Below are 20890 nucleotides of genomic sequence, written 5' to 3' on the forward strand. Positions count from 1 at the left end.
GCCTATGTATCCTGAAGATCTATGGATAGGGGGGTATATTTGTTCCCATCATCCTTCTACTCAGGAAGTGACATTACAGCATTTCCCATCATCCATCTGAGCAGAAAGTGGCATCACTGGTTTCCCGCCAAAACTGTCTTTAAAAGGAGAAGCCAGAGAGGAGTGCTTATTTTCCCATCATCCATTAGCATTAGAAATAATATCACAGCATTTCCTATCATACATCTGCACAAGAAGTGACATCACTGGATTTCCCTTCATCCATATGCACAGGAAGTTTGGTTTTTTAACAGATTAATCTTTAAAAGAAGAACCTAACCAAGAAGACTTCATTTTTCATCATCCATCTACACTGAAAGAGACATCACTGCAGTTCCCATCATCCATCTCGACATGAACTGACATTGGCAGTTTCCTGCTACCAGTCTTTAAAAGAAGAAGCCAAGCAAGAGGACTTCATTTCCCATTTAACCGCTGCACAGAAATTAACAACATTTAATTTCCCATCTTTCATTTGCAAAAGAAGTGACCTAACTGGATTTCCCAGCATCCATCTGCACAATAACTGACATCTCTAGTTTCCAGCTAAAACCATATTTAAAAGAAAAACCCAAGCAAAAGGACCTAATTTCCCATCATCCAACTGCACACTGCCAACAACACCCTGCGCTTCTTCCTCCTTTGAGGATCTACTTTTTGGCGACCGCAGTACAGATGCATGCAATGGGCGCGCAACTGGTGCGCCAAAGTACTGTGCTTATACAACTATACAACAAGAGCAGCCCTTTGACCCATAGAAACCTGGGCAATTGGCAATTATTAAAGAACATTAGTTCTTGTTGGTACCATTCAAGAACAAATTGTAATATTCAGTGAAATCATTGTTTACACTTATTCATATTGAAACATATGACAAACACTTAGAAATTAAAAGCAGGTAAAGCCATTTACCAGGTAATATTGTGCAATTATTACACAAACATATGCATGAGATGTGTCGTGAGCGGAAACATTACAGTAAAGTAAAAAGTGACAATGATGAGAATCTGTGTTTCCAACAAACAACTGTGTGTGATTCTTAATTATTTGGTGATCAAAATAAAGTTTGTTGTTCAGTTGTCAACAATGTTTTAACCCTCACAGGGATCTCATCAGTACAATTTCGATAAATGGACATCTGTAAAAAAAGAATCAATGGATTACAATATGTGTTGTGTGAAAATGGTTTGTGGCCTGCAAGAGTAATGGAGAAATGATACCTGCAAAGGCAGACTCCCAGAAGGAGAATAATTGGCCCTGATGCATTAGTGTAGGGGCACATAATTGTTGTCAACAAGTGAACATAGCATAGCATGTGAAATGTCAACATCCGAAACATCTGTTGTGAGGTCTAGAATAGGACAGTATTCCTCCTCTGGTCCTAATTTTGAAACTAGAAAGTTATGGGAGTAAACTTCATTTCCTTTCTGTGAGAGAAGGACCAATTTTACAGCTTCTTTGAACGGAAGGATGCTGACTTCCAAAAGAAGCACACCTCAATAGTATTGAGAATAACCTTCTTGAGCAATATTCTGCACTCATTTGTCTGTTGTTATTTTCTTCCGCTCTTCCAAATGCTTTTTGTAGCGTCTATCAACCAGAGGGGCAAACAAAAGAGGGAAAAAAGGGGAGTCGATGATTTTTCGTGGTCTTGCAAGAATGCTCTTACGACTACTGAGGGGGACTGAGCCCCTTGGTGCTTGTAATGCCTGTCATAAGGTTTGTACTGATGTTTTCTGTACTTCTTACATTATTTTTCGAGCCCACAGTCCTGAGTATCTCCAAAGTGGCCTTCAACTGTGGCATGGTTTAGAAATCTCGATCTGGCTTCTGGTTTCAGGCTGGTAAGGCAGAGTCATGAGAAAGGGCCAGACCATGACAGTGGCAATGTCTGGCTATGCCCGCTATATTTTCAGCAGTGCCATTGAGTTGACTGGAGACCACTATCCAGTCTTGTGGTACCTTTGAGAAATCCTGCCTTCTTCTCTGGATAGGTTTTCCTGAAATCACTAAAATGTCTTCCGGAGGAACAAGTCATGCCACCAGAGTAGGGCAGTGGCCCTCACTGTCTTAATTGCAGTTTCTGATGAACCACAAAGCTTTCAGCCAGCTGCATCCATTTTCCTGCCTTCCTTTTCAGAAGGTACCATTAAAGATGGCAACCTGGGATGGAACTTTTTTACAGTAGTTACTAGGACACATTCAGGAGATGGCCAGAAACGAAGAAGAGAGGGTCTTGTTCAGGTGGCTTATATTTTTTCTGTAAGTGCACTGCAACAGACTTTGGTAGTGCTGGAGTGAGAAATGACTCCATCGCTTATTCGAGAAGCCCTGGAACTAGGAGAAGCAGCAGAATGGTGGTGCAGGTGCAATGATGCCCTGGTTAGAGATGCTGCCAAGCGTAATATTCCTATCCCAGTTATCCAGACAAGCCCTTCAATCATGTTTGGGACCATACCCAGTCCCCTGCATCCTTTCTTGTCAGCAGAGACGTTATGATACAATTCCAAAACACACCGAAAACCCAATATTACCCTTTCTCCATATACTATAAAGCCTTGAGAAAGCCCTGTGCCAACCGGCAAGACAGCGTGAAACATGTTAGCTACCTTTCCAAATCTAATATGGCTACCAAATCAAAAAGAAAAAACGTACATTAAATATGCTACTGGTGTGCAACAATGAATTATGTCGACAGTAAAAGAATTGTAGCTGCACACAAGAGTAAGAATAACAAAGTTTAATCAACACTTACAATCACTCAAATTTCTTTTTCCATGTTGGATTATTATTATATTGCATGTTTTAAAGACTAAAGGCACATCTAGTCCTCTTTTCCGACCTAGGTCATGTATTGTTGTGTCAGTATCAGGCCAAAGGTTGTCTGATACCATTTCCAGAGATATCTTGTTTTGGTATCAGAATGTTGGCAAGCATGAGATATATCGGGGCCAGTTTGATGAGGCTCGCAGTACTTTGTGCACTGGTAGAGGGTGCAAACTTCCATGAAACATACAAGTCGTCTTTTCAACCTAACTGCTTTACCATTGCTTTTGAGATACTGCTCAGCATTGACAAAAAGAAAAGCTCTTTTCAGATACTGCGCAGCATTATCAAAAGAAAAAAAAGACTGTGACAGAAGACTGGGAAGCAATGGAAGAGAGGGTCAGGGGGAGTGAGTGGAAAAGTGAACACTGGGGGAGCAATGAGAAGTGGACGGAGGAGCAATGGAGGAGAAGGGAGTAAAAAATAAAAAGCTTAGTTGGGCGAAGCAATGAAGGAGCTGAGGTAAGGGAGGAGAAAGCAACATGGAGTGGACTGATGTTTAAGAGGGGCAGCACATGAGGGAGCGAGCAAGAAAAGACATGCACTCTCTTGGAGTGCTAAAAGCAACATAAAAATGTAGTTCCCTGAATGTAAGCACCGGAAGGATACAAGGCATCTAATTAATAAGCTAGTGAAGCAGCCATGCTCTAGAAGAAGAAAAATCACAAGAAGAGCAACTCATTTAATAATAAGCAAGCAAATGAAAGTCACAAGAAAGCCAACCAAGGTTAAACAATTATCTGGCCCAAAGCCAACTGTAAGTTTTGGTATGGTGGACAAGAGCCTTTTCGACAACCGACACCTTTCTGTAGGCGAGACCTAAAACACCCAAAAGGTGGTGATATTCGGAGAGAACATATCATGAGCGCGATGTGTACGTAAATCCAGTTATCTGTTGAAAAGTGAGACAAACTTTCAGAGAAAATGTTTTTTTTGTTTCCGCTTGGAATCACAGAATTTAACTACAACATAATAATGGCCTCAAAATCAGCAGGCTACATGATGGCTACTATCCCACACTAGATTAAAATGAGGGCTACAGTACCTCTGGATCTGGGTTGATGGTAGTGATGCTGTTGAGGCGCACAGCTGGAATCTCTGGCAGGACTGGAAAGATCTGATCTTGCAAACGATGAATCAGCGGCCCTCTCCACCAGATGATGTTCTGAAGCAAAGTGTGAGAGAGGTACTTACAGATCTTCTGGTAGAATGTGGACATCCCACGCAGGTCTTCCTTGGTCTGCATGGAAAAAGGAAGAGTAGATGGTAATCTCAGCCATGGCCTCGGAGAACAGAAACAACCATCTGGAGCTAAAATATAGAATAGAAACCCTTACGCTTCACATCATAGTCACTACTGCTTAAGATAGCTATACTAGGGCAGCCGAGCTTCTCTAATGAGAGCTATGTCTGATCACTGGAAGTCATCCTGGGTTACTAAAAATGTTTGACACTGTTAAAATAATGACCACAATAGTGGTCAGCACAGACAGGCTTACAAGTAATGACCATCCCAATGTGTCAAGAGTCGTTAGCAACAGTAATGTATGACAACGTTTTGTCTATATGACATGCCTTCACAGGCTTCAACATTATTAAATCTTTCCAACTTAGCATGAATTATCATTCAATTATGACTCTTAAATGGGTTTTAGAAGTGCAATCTTTTTATTTGTTTTAATAGCAACAGAATATGAAACACTGGGCTTAAAATGTAAAATAAACTACAAAATAAATAGAAAGTGTATCAATGACATTCCACTTAAATTCCAAGTTCATCTCATGTACCAGCAAAGAATGAGGAATATTCACTGAAGTACTTAATTAATTAAACAGTTTGTTCCAACAGCGCTTACAGTTGTTAAAATGCTTTGTGCGATAGCTGTTTGCTATGCCATTTATTTCGAAAGCCTTGTTCAAGTCCTTTCACCATTCCAAGAAAGAAGGGACAGAGGAGATTTCCAGGTTTTAGAAATGAGCAGTTGAGAGATAGATTCGTATTTAGAGATTGGCGGACAAGATACTCCATCAAAACGTGATGGTTATCCTAGCCACTGTGTTACAAGTGCAAAAGTTATAATACAGTTGCAAAGAGGCCATGTTGTGATGAGTGTTTTTTTAGATAGCCATAAAGGCCACTTATCAGCCCAGTTTGAGGAGTAGTCCTTTTTGGTTTCTCCCAAACTGACATGTAGGTGGAAATAGAATACTTCTATCAAACTCTAATTTTAAGAAGTTATTGTGGTGGAATGGGAAAGTAACAGCTGCATCTTCAAGGAAAAAGTGTCAGATTTGTAAATATTTAAAGAAATAGGTTTTGTGTATGTTAAAGTATTTTGTAGTTAAGTAAAATAATTTCAGTGTTTGATTATGAAACAAAATCCCATAGTTTAATGAAGCATATTTCATGAAAATATTTGTCCTGAGAGATACCTGGCAGTTTGGGGTTACCTTTAAGTAGAGATACAGAGTGAAATTAGGCTATATGTAACAACTGAATGATATCTTTCCAGATCTTCCCATGGTACCCATCGTCTTAAAACTAATTTTCTTTTTTTTTAATTGGATCGCTAAATTTTAATTTGGTATGTCAAGGGTCATCATTGCATACAATATTAATCAAGTACCTTGTTGATAAATGAATGGAATGTAAAAATCTCAAGTGTTTTCCCATGTATGCCCAGTAGAAGAGCCTCCAGTCATAAAATCCACTATCAACCTTAGTAAGAGAAGGTTAAACAATTTCAAAGATCACTCATGAATTCAGCCTTGCCATGTTAATCCAGGAATTACAGCAATGAGTTTCTTAATGTAGGCAGGAGGTATGTTGTGTGTGGAATAAGACTTTCGGTAGAGTAATCATGAAATCTGATTAATTCAAACAATCAGTAAATGTAATAATGTTGTCTCCAAGCATAAGTAAATTAGTTTCTGAAAATACATACTTTTACATCAATTTCCAAGATTTTCATTTTTGACAAACGAAGTCAATTGATAAAACTTTTTCTGGAAACATAAACAAGCTACTTACCTCCAAACATTGTCAGGGTGATAGATTGGCCTACCTAAAGGGAGTCCCAAACTTTGGTAGAAAGGCCCCCTGGGTCCTCAGTACCAATTTGCCTGAGAAGGTGGTGTAGGGTAGTTGTACTAAGCATCACACTGACATGATAGTGATGAGGAAAACAGTTTGAATTGTTAGGAGTCTCAAGTAGAAGCTATGCACTGGCTCAAAGGACATGCATATGTGGAATGTCATAAATACATTCAAAACCCATTGTAGCATGACAAATAGCTTCTGAGAAAACCTGTGAGTTAAACCCGATCAAACAAAAGAACAAACAACAAAATGTCTGAATAAATGTTGTGAAAGGACATCCAGCCGCAAGGATACCATCAACCACATTGGCCAGCAAATTAAAAGCACTTAACTGCAACTCCTCCATCTCCACATATAGAGGTGTACATTGTGGAGATTTGAGTGTAGGACTCTGCCATGTTGCTGAAACAGAAGGTAGTCTTGAAGTGGTGGCTGGATCGGAGGACAAATGCTCAAGAGCTCTTAGTTCCACCCAGTCCTGACCCAATCCAGTGTGATTCAGATGACTTGGGCTCAGTGCTGATCCTGGTAGAAAGGTATACAAGAGCCCTATGTCCCATCGCAGCCGGAACGTATCTTCTACCTAGTGCCCTGGAGGAAACTCCAGCATGCAAAAGTTCTGACACTGAACATTGTCAACAGGGGTGTATAGATCTAACCAGGGAGATTTCCTATTCATCTCATTGGATGAAGGTGCTCTGCGCCTCCCCGGAATGTAGACACCACTTCTGGGTTGCCAAGAGACATCTGCTCAGGTAGTCCACTTTGGTATTTAAAAACTTCACCTAGTTGGTAACAAGAAATGTTCCGCTGATCCAGCCACCTTCAGCCACATAGGGCTAACTGATACAGGATCCAGGACCCCACTTTGCCAGAATTGCTACAGTACCACATGAAAGTCATGCTGTCAGTGAGGACCTGTATGAGCCTCCCTTTGATGGATGGGAGAAAGCTTTTGGGGCCAGATGTATTGCCCAAAGCTTCAGAAGCCTTGTGTGAAGCTAGCTCTGCACCACAGCCCAGAGATCGCTTATCTCCACTTCTCTCAGGTGACCCCAACCAACCCTGTAGTGATACATCTGGCACAACCCTGAACTATGGGAGGGAAAGGGTGAGTTGCCTGTAGCAGGTCAGGCTGGAGCTCATCATTCCCCATTGCGGACCCTGAGCCATCTCCTTCGAGATATGAATGAAATCGGAGCAGTAGCTCAGATGCTTGGCCCACTGAAATTGGAGGTTCCATCCAAAGGTCTGCAAATGACACATTGTATTTGAAATGAGAAGACCTGGGAGCTTTGTAGCCATTCTCACTGAGACCCCGTACTGATCCTGAAACAGCGAGATCATATCCTGAATGCAAAAACAACAGTTGATGGACAGAATGCAGAACAATGTTATACATTCACCCCAGTACAGAGATCTGGGTCTAAATCCATCGTTTTTTTGCACTCCACACCACCCCAGTTCAGACATGGCCATATGCAAATCAGCCTTGACCCTGTGCCTCATGGGAACAGTCCAGCCCGAACTGCCAAGCCATGTCTTCCCTGGACCAGAATCAAGCATCCTAGGACCGGTTTCTGGCTATCAGTCGTCATCAGCCAGGATAGCTGATAGCCAAAAATCGGTCCTAGGATACTTGATTCCGGTCCAGGGAAGACATGGCTTGGCAGTTCGGGCTGGACTGTTCACATGAGGCACAGGGTCAAGACTGATTTGCATATGGCCATGTCTCAACTGGGGTGGCTTGGTGAGCAAAATAACAATGGATTAAACCCAGATCTTTGACTGGGGGTGAATGTTTTTCTATTGTGCAACATTACGTCCATCATCTTGAGTGTTTTGCTGTTCACCCTATGTGAGAAGGGTATGCCCAGACGTGGGTCCTGTGCTCACTAAGCCACTAGAGTCAAGCTATCCCGGCTGAAGGCGGCTGATAGCCAGAAACCGGTCCTAGGAGGCTTGATTCCGGTCCAGGGAAGACATGGCTTGGCAGTTTGGGATGGACTGTTCCCATGAGGCACAGGGTCAAGACTGATTTGCATATGACCATGTCTGAACTGGGGTGGCTTGGTGAGCAAAATAACGATGGATTAAACCCAGATCTGTGACTGGGGGTGAATGTTTTGCCATTGTGCAACATTACGTCCATCATCTTGTGTGTTTTGCTGTTCATCATATCCTGAATGCCACAGACTCGCAATGGTGGGTGAAGACCTTTTAACCACTGTGTCCAGCATGGCCCCAATAAAAGGAATCATCTGTGTGAAGGACAAGTAGGACTCCGGCTCATTTTTGGTAAACCTCAGCGATGTCAGGAGTTTGTCCATTGCCTAGAGGTAGTCTGTGACTGACTATGGCCGACACTGCATTTAACAGCCACTCATTAAGGTACTGAAACACATCAATCCCCTCACCTCTGATAATGTGCAGTGACCGCCACCATGACATTCATCAATATCCAAGGAGCAGGAGTAGGCCGAGGGAGAAGTGTAAATTGGAAGTGTTCTGACTCCACCGTAAACCGCAGGTAAAGCAACATTACATGTAAATGAAAATACATGTCCTACATGTCCAGAAACACCATCCAGTCTCCAGGGTCCTGGATACAGAGTGGAAAGGAACTGTGACAGAGTAAGCATTTGAAATTTCTGTATTCAGAGAAAAAAACATTAGGCATAGGCCTCTGTTTCTCTTTGGAGCAAGGAAGCAGTACAAGTAGCCCCCCACCCCTTGGCTCTCTCTGAGATTGGCACCTGCTCGTTGGCATCCTTGGCAAGGATAAAGTTAGCTTCCTGCATCGAGATTTTGAAGTGATCCTCTAAAAGTCGCTGTGGGTTGGGAATGGCAGGACATAACTCATGTCAATAATTTGCAAGATCCTCCTGCCTGATGTGAAGGATGTCTAGATGGGGAGAACAGTCACCTCCATCCTCACCTTTGGTATTTAGAAACTTCCCTTAGTTGTAGGTAACCAGAAATGTTCAGCTGATCCAGCCACCTTCAGCGACATAGGGCTGACTACCTTTTGGGCTTGCTCTGTTTCTTTCTGCAGTTGGCAGGGCTGGACTGGCCCTAGCGGGCACTGAGCGTTTCCCTGGTCGGCCGCTAGGGTGGGGGCCGATTTTGGGCCCCTGGGGGCCGTTTTTGTTACAGGGCCACAAAAGCGGCCCTGTAACAAAATCGGCCGAAACCAGCTCTGGCAAACAGCTCGGCCGCTCCAAGTGGGGCCGGCCGAGCTCTTTGCCAGGGCCAGTTTTGGTTCCCAGTCCGGCCCTGGTAGTTAGTCATTTTAAGTTTTAGCCTGTTCTACTAGCATTTTTAGCTCGATAATAGAAGTTTAATTTCAACTCTTCTCCATGGGTTCAGCTTAGCACTCATTCAGATCTTCTGCAACAGTAGAGAAATTAATGCATTTGCAAAGGGGTATGCAGTTTTACTTCAAGAGACTTGAGTAACATGGTGAAATCCTGCATTTGGTTGGTTTCTTGTAAGGGGATTCTCTAACTTAAGGGAAAACTCCCTGAAACCTCCAGCTTATTCACCCCTACAGGTAGTGTCACCTTGCTCTTGACTTGTTTGGTGATGTGAAAGAATTACTAGCCAGATCTTGTTGTTAGTTTCTTTAAAATATGTGCATAACGGGCAACTAACTGCGGCTGTACCACTCCAAATATGATACACTAAGCAAGTTTAATTTAAATAAATTCAAATGAGCTACTAATGTTCCTTTATGCAAAACAACCTGTGAGTACAATAGCTATCAGAGTTTGCCTCAAATCAGTCCGAGGTCCATAAGCGCCGGTGTCTATAGTCAAGGTAGGTTATGTTTCTGGGTCTAAGAATATAAAGCCAGAGCATTATCAATGGATGATTGGACCATACATGTGTTTCTTCTTTCATTTCCTTGAGATCCTTGAGAAGTTGCCCACTTCTGATCAAATTATATTTCCATTTCTGTCAATGTTTCAAAGCCAGGCACACATTTAACAAGGTTTTAACAGTAACCTGAAAATGAAATGAATTTGTCTGTAGCTGCAAAAAGGAATTAGTTACTTACCTGTACACTATAGTTCTCCAGTATTATCTTTCATAGATTCACATGCTTGTATCTTCCCCGTCGTCATGGTGGGAGTCTCACGGTAACAGAATGACCAAGCAGTATCATAGATAAGAAAAACTGCATAGAAAATCCCCATAGGGACTGTAGTATTTGGTAACCAGACCATCTCATTATTTGGTCCAAAAGTCAGCCAATCAGCATTGCCGCCCTGCCCTCACACTCCCCAGCAGAAGCTTCCTGCCTCAGATTTCCGTCCCCGAGTGAGAGACATGGATAAATACCGAGAACAGGTTCTGCCTGAGAAACGGGGAGGCGGGCAGGCGCATGTGAATCTATGAAAGATAATACTGGAGAACTATAGTGTACAGGTAAGTAACTAATTCCTTCTCCAGTATTACATCTTTCATAGATTCACATGCTTGTATCAGATTAGTAAGCAGTGCTCACAAAATTCGTAGCGTTTCCAGGACAGGACCCAGAAGGAAGTTCTGCAGCAAGGCAATGATATAATAATACATATCAAAAACAACACCATATATGCAGATATATATATATATATATATACACATGTTCAGACATAAATGAAAATACTGTATAGAAAACAGAAGTAGGCCATCAAATCATACCTTACTGAAATAGGCGTTTCAGAACAGCTTGTCCCACTGCCGTGTCCTCTTTCCACGCAGTGTCTAGACAGTAGTGTCTTGTAAATGAATGCACGCTCTTCCACGTTGCTGCTCTGCAGAGGTCAGGCAGCGACACTTCTGCAAACAAGGCCATTGAAGTCGCCATCTTCCTTGTGGAATGTGCATTCACTTTAGAACAGAGCGGCCTACCCGCTTTCTCGTGACATTTCAGGATAGCTGATGATATCCATCTGGCAATACTCAGTCTGGACAGAGGAAGCCCTTTCCTTTGACCTTCGAATGCAATAAATAATTGTTTGGATTTACGGAATGTCTGTGTCCGTTCAATGTAGAACTTTAGGCATCTAGAGATGTCCAGAGAGTGCAATGCCCTTTCTGCTTCCGATGAGGGATTGCTGAAAAAGGTAGGTAAAATGACAGGTTCATTGAGGTGAAAAGATGTAGGAACTTTGGGAATAAAAGTTGGATTTGTCCTTAATATAACCCTGTCCATGCGAAATTGTAAAAAGGGCTCTTCACTGAAAATGCCTGAATTTCGCTAACCCTCCTTGCTGATGTCAGCGCAAGCAGCAGGGCTGTCTTCCATGATAGGAACTGTAAGTCTGTTTTGTGAATAGGCTCGAAAGGTGGCCTCATAAGTTGTGACAGGACTGTATTGAGGTTCCACGGCACTGGTGGACGCCGGATAGGTGGATAAACTCTGAAAAGTCCTTTGATAAATTCTTTTATTATCCTGGAAGACCAGAGGGATGGTTCGTTTGGCTTCCTCCTGAAACGTGATATTGCTGCCAAGTGCACTTTGACCGAGGCATGCGACAGACCTGCCTTAGATAGTGACAGCAGGTAAGGTAGGATACCTTCAGGGTGAACTTCAAACGGATGTAAGTTTTGACTGTCGCACCAGTGGCAGAAATGGGTCCATTTCGCTGCATATGTTTTGTTTGTTGACATAGCTCTGGCCTGCGAGAGAATTTGCCTGCATTCCTGCGGAATGTCTAGGTTTTGAAATTCCCGCTCTTGAGGTTCCATGCTGACAATTTTAGTGATTGCAGATCCGGATGCAGAATCTGACCGTCTCTCATGGAAATGAGGTTCTGGAATGTCGGAAGCTGGATCTTGCTGCCCTTCGACATCTGAAGTAGGTCTGAAAACCACGCCTGTCTCGGCCAGGCTGGTGCTATCAATATGACGTGGCATGGTTCCGATCTCATCTTGCGAAGAACTCGCGGTATCAATGGAAATGGAGGGAACGCGTAGGCAAACCTCCCCGTCCAGTCCATGTGGAATGCATTTCCCTTGGATCCTAGTTGATGGTACCTGGACGCAAACTGAACGCACTTTGAGTTGTTTTTTGTTGCGAACAAGTCTAATGTGGGAGTGCCCCACCTTTGAAACAGGTTGTGAAGCTGAGAGTCATGCAGTTCCCACTCGTGTGTCACCTTGGAAGTGCGACTCAGGGCATCTGCCCGTATGTTTAGAACTCCTTGAATATGTTGAACTTGAATTGAAATGCCGTTGGTTATCAGCCATTTCCATATTCTTTGCGCCAATGTCGACAGCTGTTTGGAACTTGTTCCACCCTGTTTTAGCAAGTAAAACATAGTCGTGGTGCTGTCTGTTTGGATAAGTACCGACGATTGGCGTATCCTGGGAAGGAAAGCTTGAAGCCCCAGGAACACCGCTTTGAGCTCCAACATGTTTATGTGAAGCTGTGCTTCCCAGTCTGACCACAGGCCCTGAATCTCCAGCTCTTGAAGATGCGCACCCCATCCTTTCAGCGAAGCGTCCGTTGTCATCACGAAGTCGTGATCTCGAGGAACAAAGTTCAAGCCCTGGTCCAAGTTCTTTTGAACCTTCCACCATGACATGGCCACCTTCATACGGGTCGTGATGGCAATCCGATCCTCGAAAGTTCCTTTGGACTGAACCCACTGCTCGTCCAGTTGTTCCTGTAATGGCCTCATTCGAAGGCGACAATTTGGCACCAGTGGGATGCAGGATGATATCATCCCCAACATGGACTTGTACACTCTCACAGAAGTGGACCTTTTTGTTTGAAGTGACGCCGTTAGACCCATGATCTTTCTCATTCGGTCTTCGGAAGGATAGGCTTTCCCTGCTCTGGTGCATATCCATGCTCCTAAGAATTGGATGCCCTGGGCCGGAGTCAGCGAGGATTCTCCAAGTTGGTTCATAGTCCCAAGCGCTGAAACAGCCGGATGCAGCACTGAAGCGATCTCGTTGCCTCTCTGAAAGATGGACCTGCCACCAACCAGTCGTCCAGATATGGGTAAACATAATGCCCTTGCAATCTTAAGTGGGCCGCCACCGAGGCCATGCATTTGGTGAACACCCTCGGGCCGATTTGAGTCCGAATGGCAGGACTTTGAATTGAAAGTGGCGACTCTCCACGACAAATCGTAAACATTTCCTGTTCTTCCGATGGATGGGAATATGGAAGTACGCATCCATGAGATCCAAAGACGCCATGTAGTCTTTCTCCTTTAACATTAGTAGGATCTCTTGCAACGATAGCATTCTGAAGGGTATCTTTTTTATGTATTGATTCAGATCCCTCAAATCCAATACCTGTCTCCATTTCAGGGTTTGTTTCTTTTTGATGAGGAAGAAATGCGAATAGAAGCCTTTCCCTCTGAGATGTTGCGGCACTTCCTCTATGGCTCCCTTTTGCAGAAGTGAAAGAACTTCCTTCTGCATTTCCTGGCGATGTGAGTTGAGCCTGAGCACTGGGGGATGATTTGGTGGTATTTCTACAAATTCCAGAGTATGACCCCTGCTTATGACATCTAGAACCCATTTGTCCGATGTTATGGACATCCAGTTGTTGAAGTATTGAGACAGATAGTGGTCGTTTTCCGGGATCTGTTGTGTGGGGAGCGCCGGCCTGAAATCATTGACGTCTGTTAGACTGTTGATTCTTCCCTCTGGTGTTTGTTTTGCCCCTAGACTGCTGCTGATAAGAGGAGTTGGAGGACCTGTACTGGTTGTTGGCATTGTATTGTCGATATCCCTGTTGGTTATACGGCTGATATCGATTGGTCTGAAAAGAGGATCTTTGATTGAATTGACCTCTTGCACCCCTTTTCCAAAAGGACTGAAACCTTCCCTGTTGAAGGGATCCCAGCGCTCTAGCTGTATCCGTGTCCAATTTTATGCCTTGCAAGGCCTCGTCAATGTGCTTCCCAAATAAATTTTCTCCATCAAAAGGCATATCGACAATCTTCGCCTGCACTTCCGGGCGAAACGACGTCTCTTTAAGCCAGCCTTGTCTGCGAAGCGAAACCGCCCCAGCCATCTGCCTGAAGGCCATAGACGAGACATCCATGGCGATGTCTATAGATTCGGCAGCAGACTTAGCTCCATCTTTAAGTATGGCCACGCTTCCTCCTTTCTATCTTCCGGAAGCGCAGATAGTATAGGTGCAAGATCGGACCACATTTGCCTGCTGAAGCATTGCATTTGCCGCTTTAATAGTAGAGGCTGCCATGACCGCAAACCTCTTACCGGCACCGTCCATTCTCCTTCCCTCTTTGTCTGGAGGTACCAAGGAAGTAGCCACCGGGTTCTTAGAATTCCTCTGCGCCGCCTGCGTCACAACTGATTCCGGTCGGGGGTGCCCTATGAGACAGGCTGCTGCAGACTCTGGCGCCCTGTACTTTTTCTCAATCCGAGGAACAGAAACCGCTATGGAAGCCGGTGTCTTCAAAATTTTTAGGCCCTCTTCCCATATGTGAGGGATAATCGGAATTGAACGAACCGATCTTTTGGCATCGTCCTTGAAATCATACAAGAAACAATCCATCTCTTGAACTTCCACATCCAGGTTGAACCTCTTAGCCGCTTTTTCCATGATATCATGGAAACCTCCGATGTCTTGAGGCGGGGAGGTAGATGGCAGAGGAATAGGTGACGGAGCCGATGGCAAGATGTATTCATTCCATTCCTGCCCCGAAACATCATGAACAAGTTCTCCTTCTTCAGGCTGCTCATCCTCGTCAGACTCCGTTAGGTCATCCCTTATAGTAACTACTGGCGGTGATCTCGCCATTTGTTCTTGCGAGGCAGAGTTTGTTTTTGGTGGTTGTGAAGAAGGCACCTGCGTAGGTGGTTGAGAGGTGTTCGCCTCTGGGAAACGACGGTAGTAGTCGTTTATCATTACCCTAAGGTCAGATACAAGAGACACTGGAATGGAAACCGTCTCTTGCCGCTCTTCCTCACGTGAGTCCTCTTGTTGGTCCTCCTCCTCATTATAATCACCGGATTCCTGAAAAGACTCGTATCTGGAAGATTGAGGTCTGTCCTTGAAGGAATATACTTCCTCTTCATCCGTGTCTTGGCTCTTTATCTGCAGCTGAGAAGGGCTGTAGGCGGATCCTGAGGACTCCTCTCCATCTGAGTCCTGCTCTAACAATGAGGATGGTGGCAAAGGTGAAATCTGCGTCCAAGATGTGAACTCCGCAGATTTGCTGATAGTCGCCGAACCCCTGGTCGACTGAAAAGACCGTATAGAGATCATGGTCTTCGACTGTGGCGATTTGAAAGCTTTCGCAGATGTTAGTATTATTTTCGTCGACGGTGCCGTCGACGGGACCATCGTCGACGGAGCCTTCGTCGACGGAGCCTTCGTCGACGGGATCATCGTCGACGGGGCTCCCGTCGACATCCTCGACGTCGAACCAGTCGTCGACGGAGTCGTCGTTGTCGACGTCGTCGACGGTGTCTTCGTCGACAGCGAAATCTTACTCGTCGATGTTGTTGTCGTCGACGTTGTCGCCGTCGACGCAGCCTTATATCCCATCGTCGACGAAGCCGTCGTCGTCGACGAAGTCGTCGTCGACGGTGAAGTCGTCGACGGAGCTGAAGTCTTCACCACAGATTTTGGAGCAGAAGCTAGGGAACTGGTCGAAGGAGCAGGCCCAGGCCCTTTCAGACTTGACTGCTTTTTTAGAGGAGTAATAGGAAGAGATGATGTAGATTTCTCCTTAGATTTACTCTTTTTAGGCTCCACTTTCTCCTCAGAAACAGAGGCCTTTCTTTTCTTAGGTGTCAAATGAGAAGATTCCTCCTCAGAATCAGAGCCTGATGTGGCCTTCTTCTTCTGAAGCCACAACAGCAAGCGAGCCTCTCTGTCTCTTTTAGTTTTGACAGAAAAGGTTCTACAGATTTTACAATCCTTAGCCACATGCTTAGGATGAAGGCAGTAAAGGCAGTCCTTATGTGGGTCCTCAGAGTAGAGCCTGGCCTTCCCACAGGATCTGCAAGGCCTGAACAGCCTCTTTTTAGAGCTTTCAGCCATAATGAAAAAAATAGGTACACACAATACCTTAATCCAGAAGACAGGAAAATAAGATTCCAAAGGTCAAAAGTTCACTCAGGAACAGAAAACTGAGCAGAGCTCAGGGAGACTCCTTTCTCACACGAAGGCGGTTGGAAATCTGAGGCAGGAAGCTTATGCTGGGGAGTGTGAGGGCAGGGTGGCAATGCTGATTGGCTGACTTTTGGACCAAATAATGAGATGGTCTGGTTACCAAATACTACAGTCCCTATGGGGATTTTCTATGCAGTTTTTCTTCTCTATGATACTGCTTGGTCATTCTGTTACCGTGAGACTCCCACCATGACGACGGGGAAGATACAAGCATGTGAATCTATGAAAGATGTAATACTGGAGAATGTGAGCGACCATGAATGGCAGTAACAAGCTTGGTTTAATTTAGCAATATTCTTGTAAATAATATGTTCCACGTTCATATGTGCTTGTCTTCTCAAAGTGTCATGTCCTGAGACTTCCAAGTGCTAAAAACGCATTCCAATATTTGAGCGACTTAACTCAGAATCATAGCACAGGGCCGAGACAATCGTTGAAGGTACTCTTCCTGAGTTACAGGACTGAGGGCCCAAAGAGAGAAAGAGGGCTTTTAACCCTGGATATACCTAGAAGCAGAATGGCTATAATGCTATTACAACATTCTTCCCACAAAGGGCAGAATGTCTTGAAATAAACTGGGAGAAATAGAAAGACAGGCATTGAAATGTTGGAGCAGAAGGTCTATACCAGCCATTATTGTCAAAGAGCAACTTCTTGGTCTTCAAAAGGAGCTCTTGGCATTCCAGTGTTAAAATGTCATTCTGAACTACTGTAAATGTTGTCAAGGATTGAGAAATAGCCTGCCCTACCAATGATCAAAGCCACTTCATTGATCGTTAGTGATGAATGCCACTATATCCAAAGGTTATAATCCAGCCTGTGCCGGTCCAAACTTAAACTGATGTTGCCAGCTTCCTATTTTTCAACGACTAGAGAACTATGGCACAAAGACCATCCACACGGCCCGAAACCATCCTAAATATATTTATGTCACTGACAGTCATATTCATATGTGGTATGGCTGTAATTGCCCCACTTTTTAACTGGACTATATCTTGGGGGCAGGTCCAGTTTAGGCTAGAATACCTCATTGTATTTGGACCCAAAATTGTCAAGTGTTGGTGATCAAGACCAATCATTAAAATGATGTTAAATTCAACTAAGTTTCCATCCCAGAGAAGTAGTCCCTCTTCCCAGGGATACATATACCTTGTCTATACTGCAGTTTCTTTACTTTCTATCTGAGCATCAAATTATCGAATACATTTTATGTTAACACAGAATAATATACATGGTTTGATATTTTCAGATTCTAAGTGTTTCTATTTCTTCTTTTATTATTGAAAGAAAATAATAATAAGATCTAGAATCTGAGAATCATTTGACATTTTGTCTATCAACTTGGAGAGTACTATACAATTCTCTCACTGCTTTCTCTCACACCATTTCTTTGTCCATAACTTAAATTAAATCTTCGACTGCATCTTTAACTTTGCCTAACCCATCGTCTTTTCACTTCTAGACACAATTGCAACAACAATAATCTTGACACACGCCCAACTATTCTCTGAAATAGAATAAGAAAATAAAAATGTTACAAAGAGCCACATCTGTAACACCCTCTTTGGATTTACAGAACCACTAGAATTATCTTAATATGCTAGAATTCGACCAGCAAACTTCCTTTTCCAGTCTTCCTGGTGGATCAAATATACAAGGGATCGAGATTGGGTATTCAGAGTTTTGATGGACTCAATTGAAATCACTATACTTTTTGCAGTGTACGATGTTTGCCCTAAAGAAGTTTAATGTCAACAAGTCAACTTTGTATCTGCATCTGACAAAGCAGCAAGTATGCCCAAATAGACTCAAGGGCACTCTAGGGTAGGATGGAAGCTGTGGCATATGTCATAAAATGTGGAGATCTATTAAAATGTTCCTCAGACAGCATAACAATTTCTTTGAACTCATCCAAATTATGTCCCTATTCTTAATTTTCAAATACTGGAAGGTGATCACAAATATCACACCATCAGACTAATAGATAATGAAAAGGAGCCTGTTAACTCTCCGTGTGACACAAACAGACATCAGGCAGAAAAAATAAAATTCTCTCTACTATGCATTTATTTTTTAAGGTGTTTCCTTCCAAATTTTGCAAGTAAGGTTTTGGAGACATTATGGTAAAAAAAACAAGAAGTTGCTTCGGAAATAAAACATTAGAGGACAGAATCTCTGTATAGAAGGGATCAGCATGAATCATGAAAAAAACTTGTTACACAATGCTGCAAAGCACTACTCGACATGTATCTCTGTAGCGCTGTGTTACCATGCCGAGGTTCCAGTACCTAGAGGGGCAACATGCTTCCTCCCAATGTTCTCAGAGTAATCCAATCATACAAGTACATCTACACGCTGAAGAGCTAAAACAGTTAATGCACTGATATGGGGATTGGGCATGCAGTGCTCTGTTTTTGGTGCCCAGGAGTGCATTCCAGCAACACCATAACTCCCCCAGCAAACCTAGTGTGCCAATGAATATGCCATTCGACTACTTAGATGTTGCATGGCATTGACCACATGTTGCAGTGCCAATGTGTGGGAGACAGTTGCTCTATCACCTCATGGCCTGTGACCCACAATGGGGCAAGGTGAGGACCAGCTAGGCCACCATAAACATTGAAACGGAATGGGGCAGATATTTGGAAATGCTAACAATTACGTGAAAGGCTTGAAGCATCCATATATGAACAGGAAACCACAAGCTAAGGTGCATTGCCTTAATCTGCACAATGAATGCTCAAAAACAAATTATGCATATAACTTCCGCAAATGAGTCTGTATGAAATTGTTTAGCCCTGATCGAACTTGCATGTCCAGGAGTCCCAAACACAGGTTATTATTAGCGCTAAGAACATGTTCAACTCATCACCTAATGCAGATATGCTTTCACCTAATGTATTGACCCTCTCCAAAGAAATACACACTGGGGCTTTTATACACATATTGAACAAATAATTATTGTGGAATACCCCAAGTTCACTGAAGCTGCTTTAGGGGTACTAAAGTAAAGAGAAAGGGCGAGTTCCATGTGTATTACTCAAGACTTCAGGTTCTTACACAACCTGGGTGATTGGTGTGTACACAATAATTCTAAAAAGAGTTTGTCAATGATCACAAGGCAAAGTATCCTACTGCATGACAGATTGATGTAAAGCTCTCTGACCAAAAGGGACCACTCTCAGACTGGACAGTACACAGTGCCAGTAAATGCTCTTGTGTGGTATAACTCCAGATAATGGTGCTGTAACATCAGGAAAAGCTTTAGAACTCAAAATGTAACACATGGTACATTGAGTGATGGAGAAATAAGCTCACTAGTCAGTATGGAAACAATCTACAAATATTTAAGCAGCATCAGCAGATTCAACCAAAGAATGCTGAACAGCAGTAATCCTTGAAGGAATTTCCTTACAAAGGGAGAGGGAACAGCAGTCAACATCCAGTAGGAATGAGCTCTTTTGACTCAGGCTAAACCCTTACAGTAGACTTGAAGGAACATAGGAAGAGTAAGTAAAAAATACTACATAATGAGGTAGCTGCTGCTTTTTCACTAGGGTATTCCTCCATCCCAGCCTCGATAGTGCCAGGAGGCACCGACGGATAGAGCGGGGTCTCACCCGTATCGAGCTGGAGCCGAGTGAGGTGAGGTAAATCCACTGAGAAGCATTGATGCAGCACTTTCCCTTTGCTCATCGTGGTTCTTAGAAGCAACACAGAAACTGTATGTATCTGTTCTATATCTACTTGGATTATTTTTGCTGATGCAGTGACATTAATTGACATGGTCCTGAAGAATGCCAGGGTTCTTATTTCCATTGAAGGCAGAAACATGTTGACCAAGCTAACGTTCGAACAGTGATTAATTTCAAACTGTTCTAAACCTTTTTCACTTTTGTCATTTACACTGTTTTAGTAGGGCAACTGCATGGATTCACGAATTGTATGTGTTGTGCATCAATGAACACATGATCCAGGAAGTTTACCCATTTTTAAATCACTTCACTCACATGCACTGCACCTATTGAGACAATGAATTATGTCTGACGTAGTACACTACACATATCTTTTGTTCAGTTCTTTCCTTCAGATAGAATCATTAGAAGGATACGGTGCATCACACATTGGTCTTCTCTGATTTATAAGAGAGCCTGTGTGGGTATTGTTTGGTTCCCAGATGATGACACTGGGCACGATACTGTGTAGTGATGGGATACCTTAATATCCTTGCATGATTCTTAGTTGTAGCCTTGCCCTTCTCACACACTAGTGGTGTTGTAGATAGAATATGCACCTCTCTATTTAGATGTACATTGGTCTTAGAGTACATTGGTAATAGTCTTCAGGATTCCGTTTTGTGTAGTAGTTTATTCCTGCGTAGTGTCATAGCACAGAGACCCACTGACCTAGTTGTGTGCCTGCACATTACCTTTATCGTGCGGCATACATCAATCAGTATTTGCTATAGTTTTTATTCCTCTCAACAATGACTTCATTTTTGGATAAGGTTGGCAAATTTGGGAAATCCGGACTAAAGCATCTGAAGGATTCACCAACTCCTAGAAACACAAAGCTACTTTGTAGGAACAAGAACATAAATTTCAAGGATGAGAGTAATAATGAAGGTCATTGGAACTCCTGGAACTCTAGAAAACGATGCAGCGCATTGGGTAATGCCACCAGCCCGACTACCCTAAGAAACAGGAGTCAGTGCAATGTTGGGAAGAAAGTAAACAACACTATATCAATGTGATAGCAATGAAGGA

General features: G+C 43.3%; 1 protein-coding gene across 1 annotated transcript in view; it reads right to left on the reverse strand.

The window, feature by feature from the left end:
• DNAAF8 (dynein axonemal assembly factor 8) overlaps positions 1–20890 on the reverse strand; it is a 1006155-nt gene that overhangs the window by 644999 nt on the left and 340266 nt on the right. The window contains exon 12 of the mRNA XM_086939618.1: positions 3911–4105. Within this exon, the coding sequence (XP_086795744.1) occupies positions 3911–4105 (195 nt within the window). The remainder of the gene's footprint in view (positions 1–3910; positions 4106–20890) is intronic.

Source organism: Lissotriton vulgaris, chromosome 10 (assembly GCF_964263255.1).
Source record: "Lissotriton vulgaris chromosome 10, aLisVul1.2, whole genome shotgun sequence".
In the NCBI taxonomy this organism is placed as follows: domain Eukaryota; kingdom Metazoa; phylum Chordata; class Amphibia; order Caudata; family Salamandridae; genus Lissotriton; species Lissotriton vulgaris.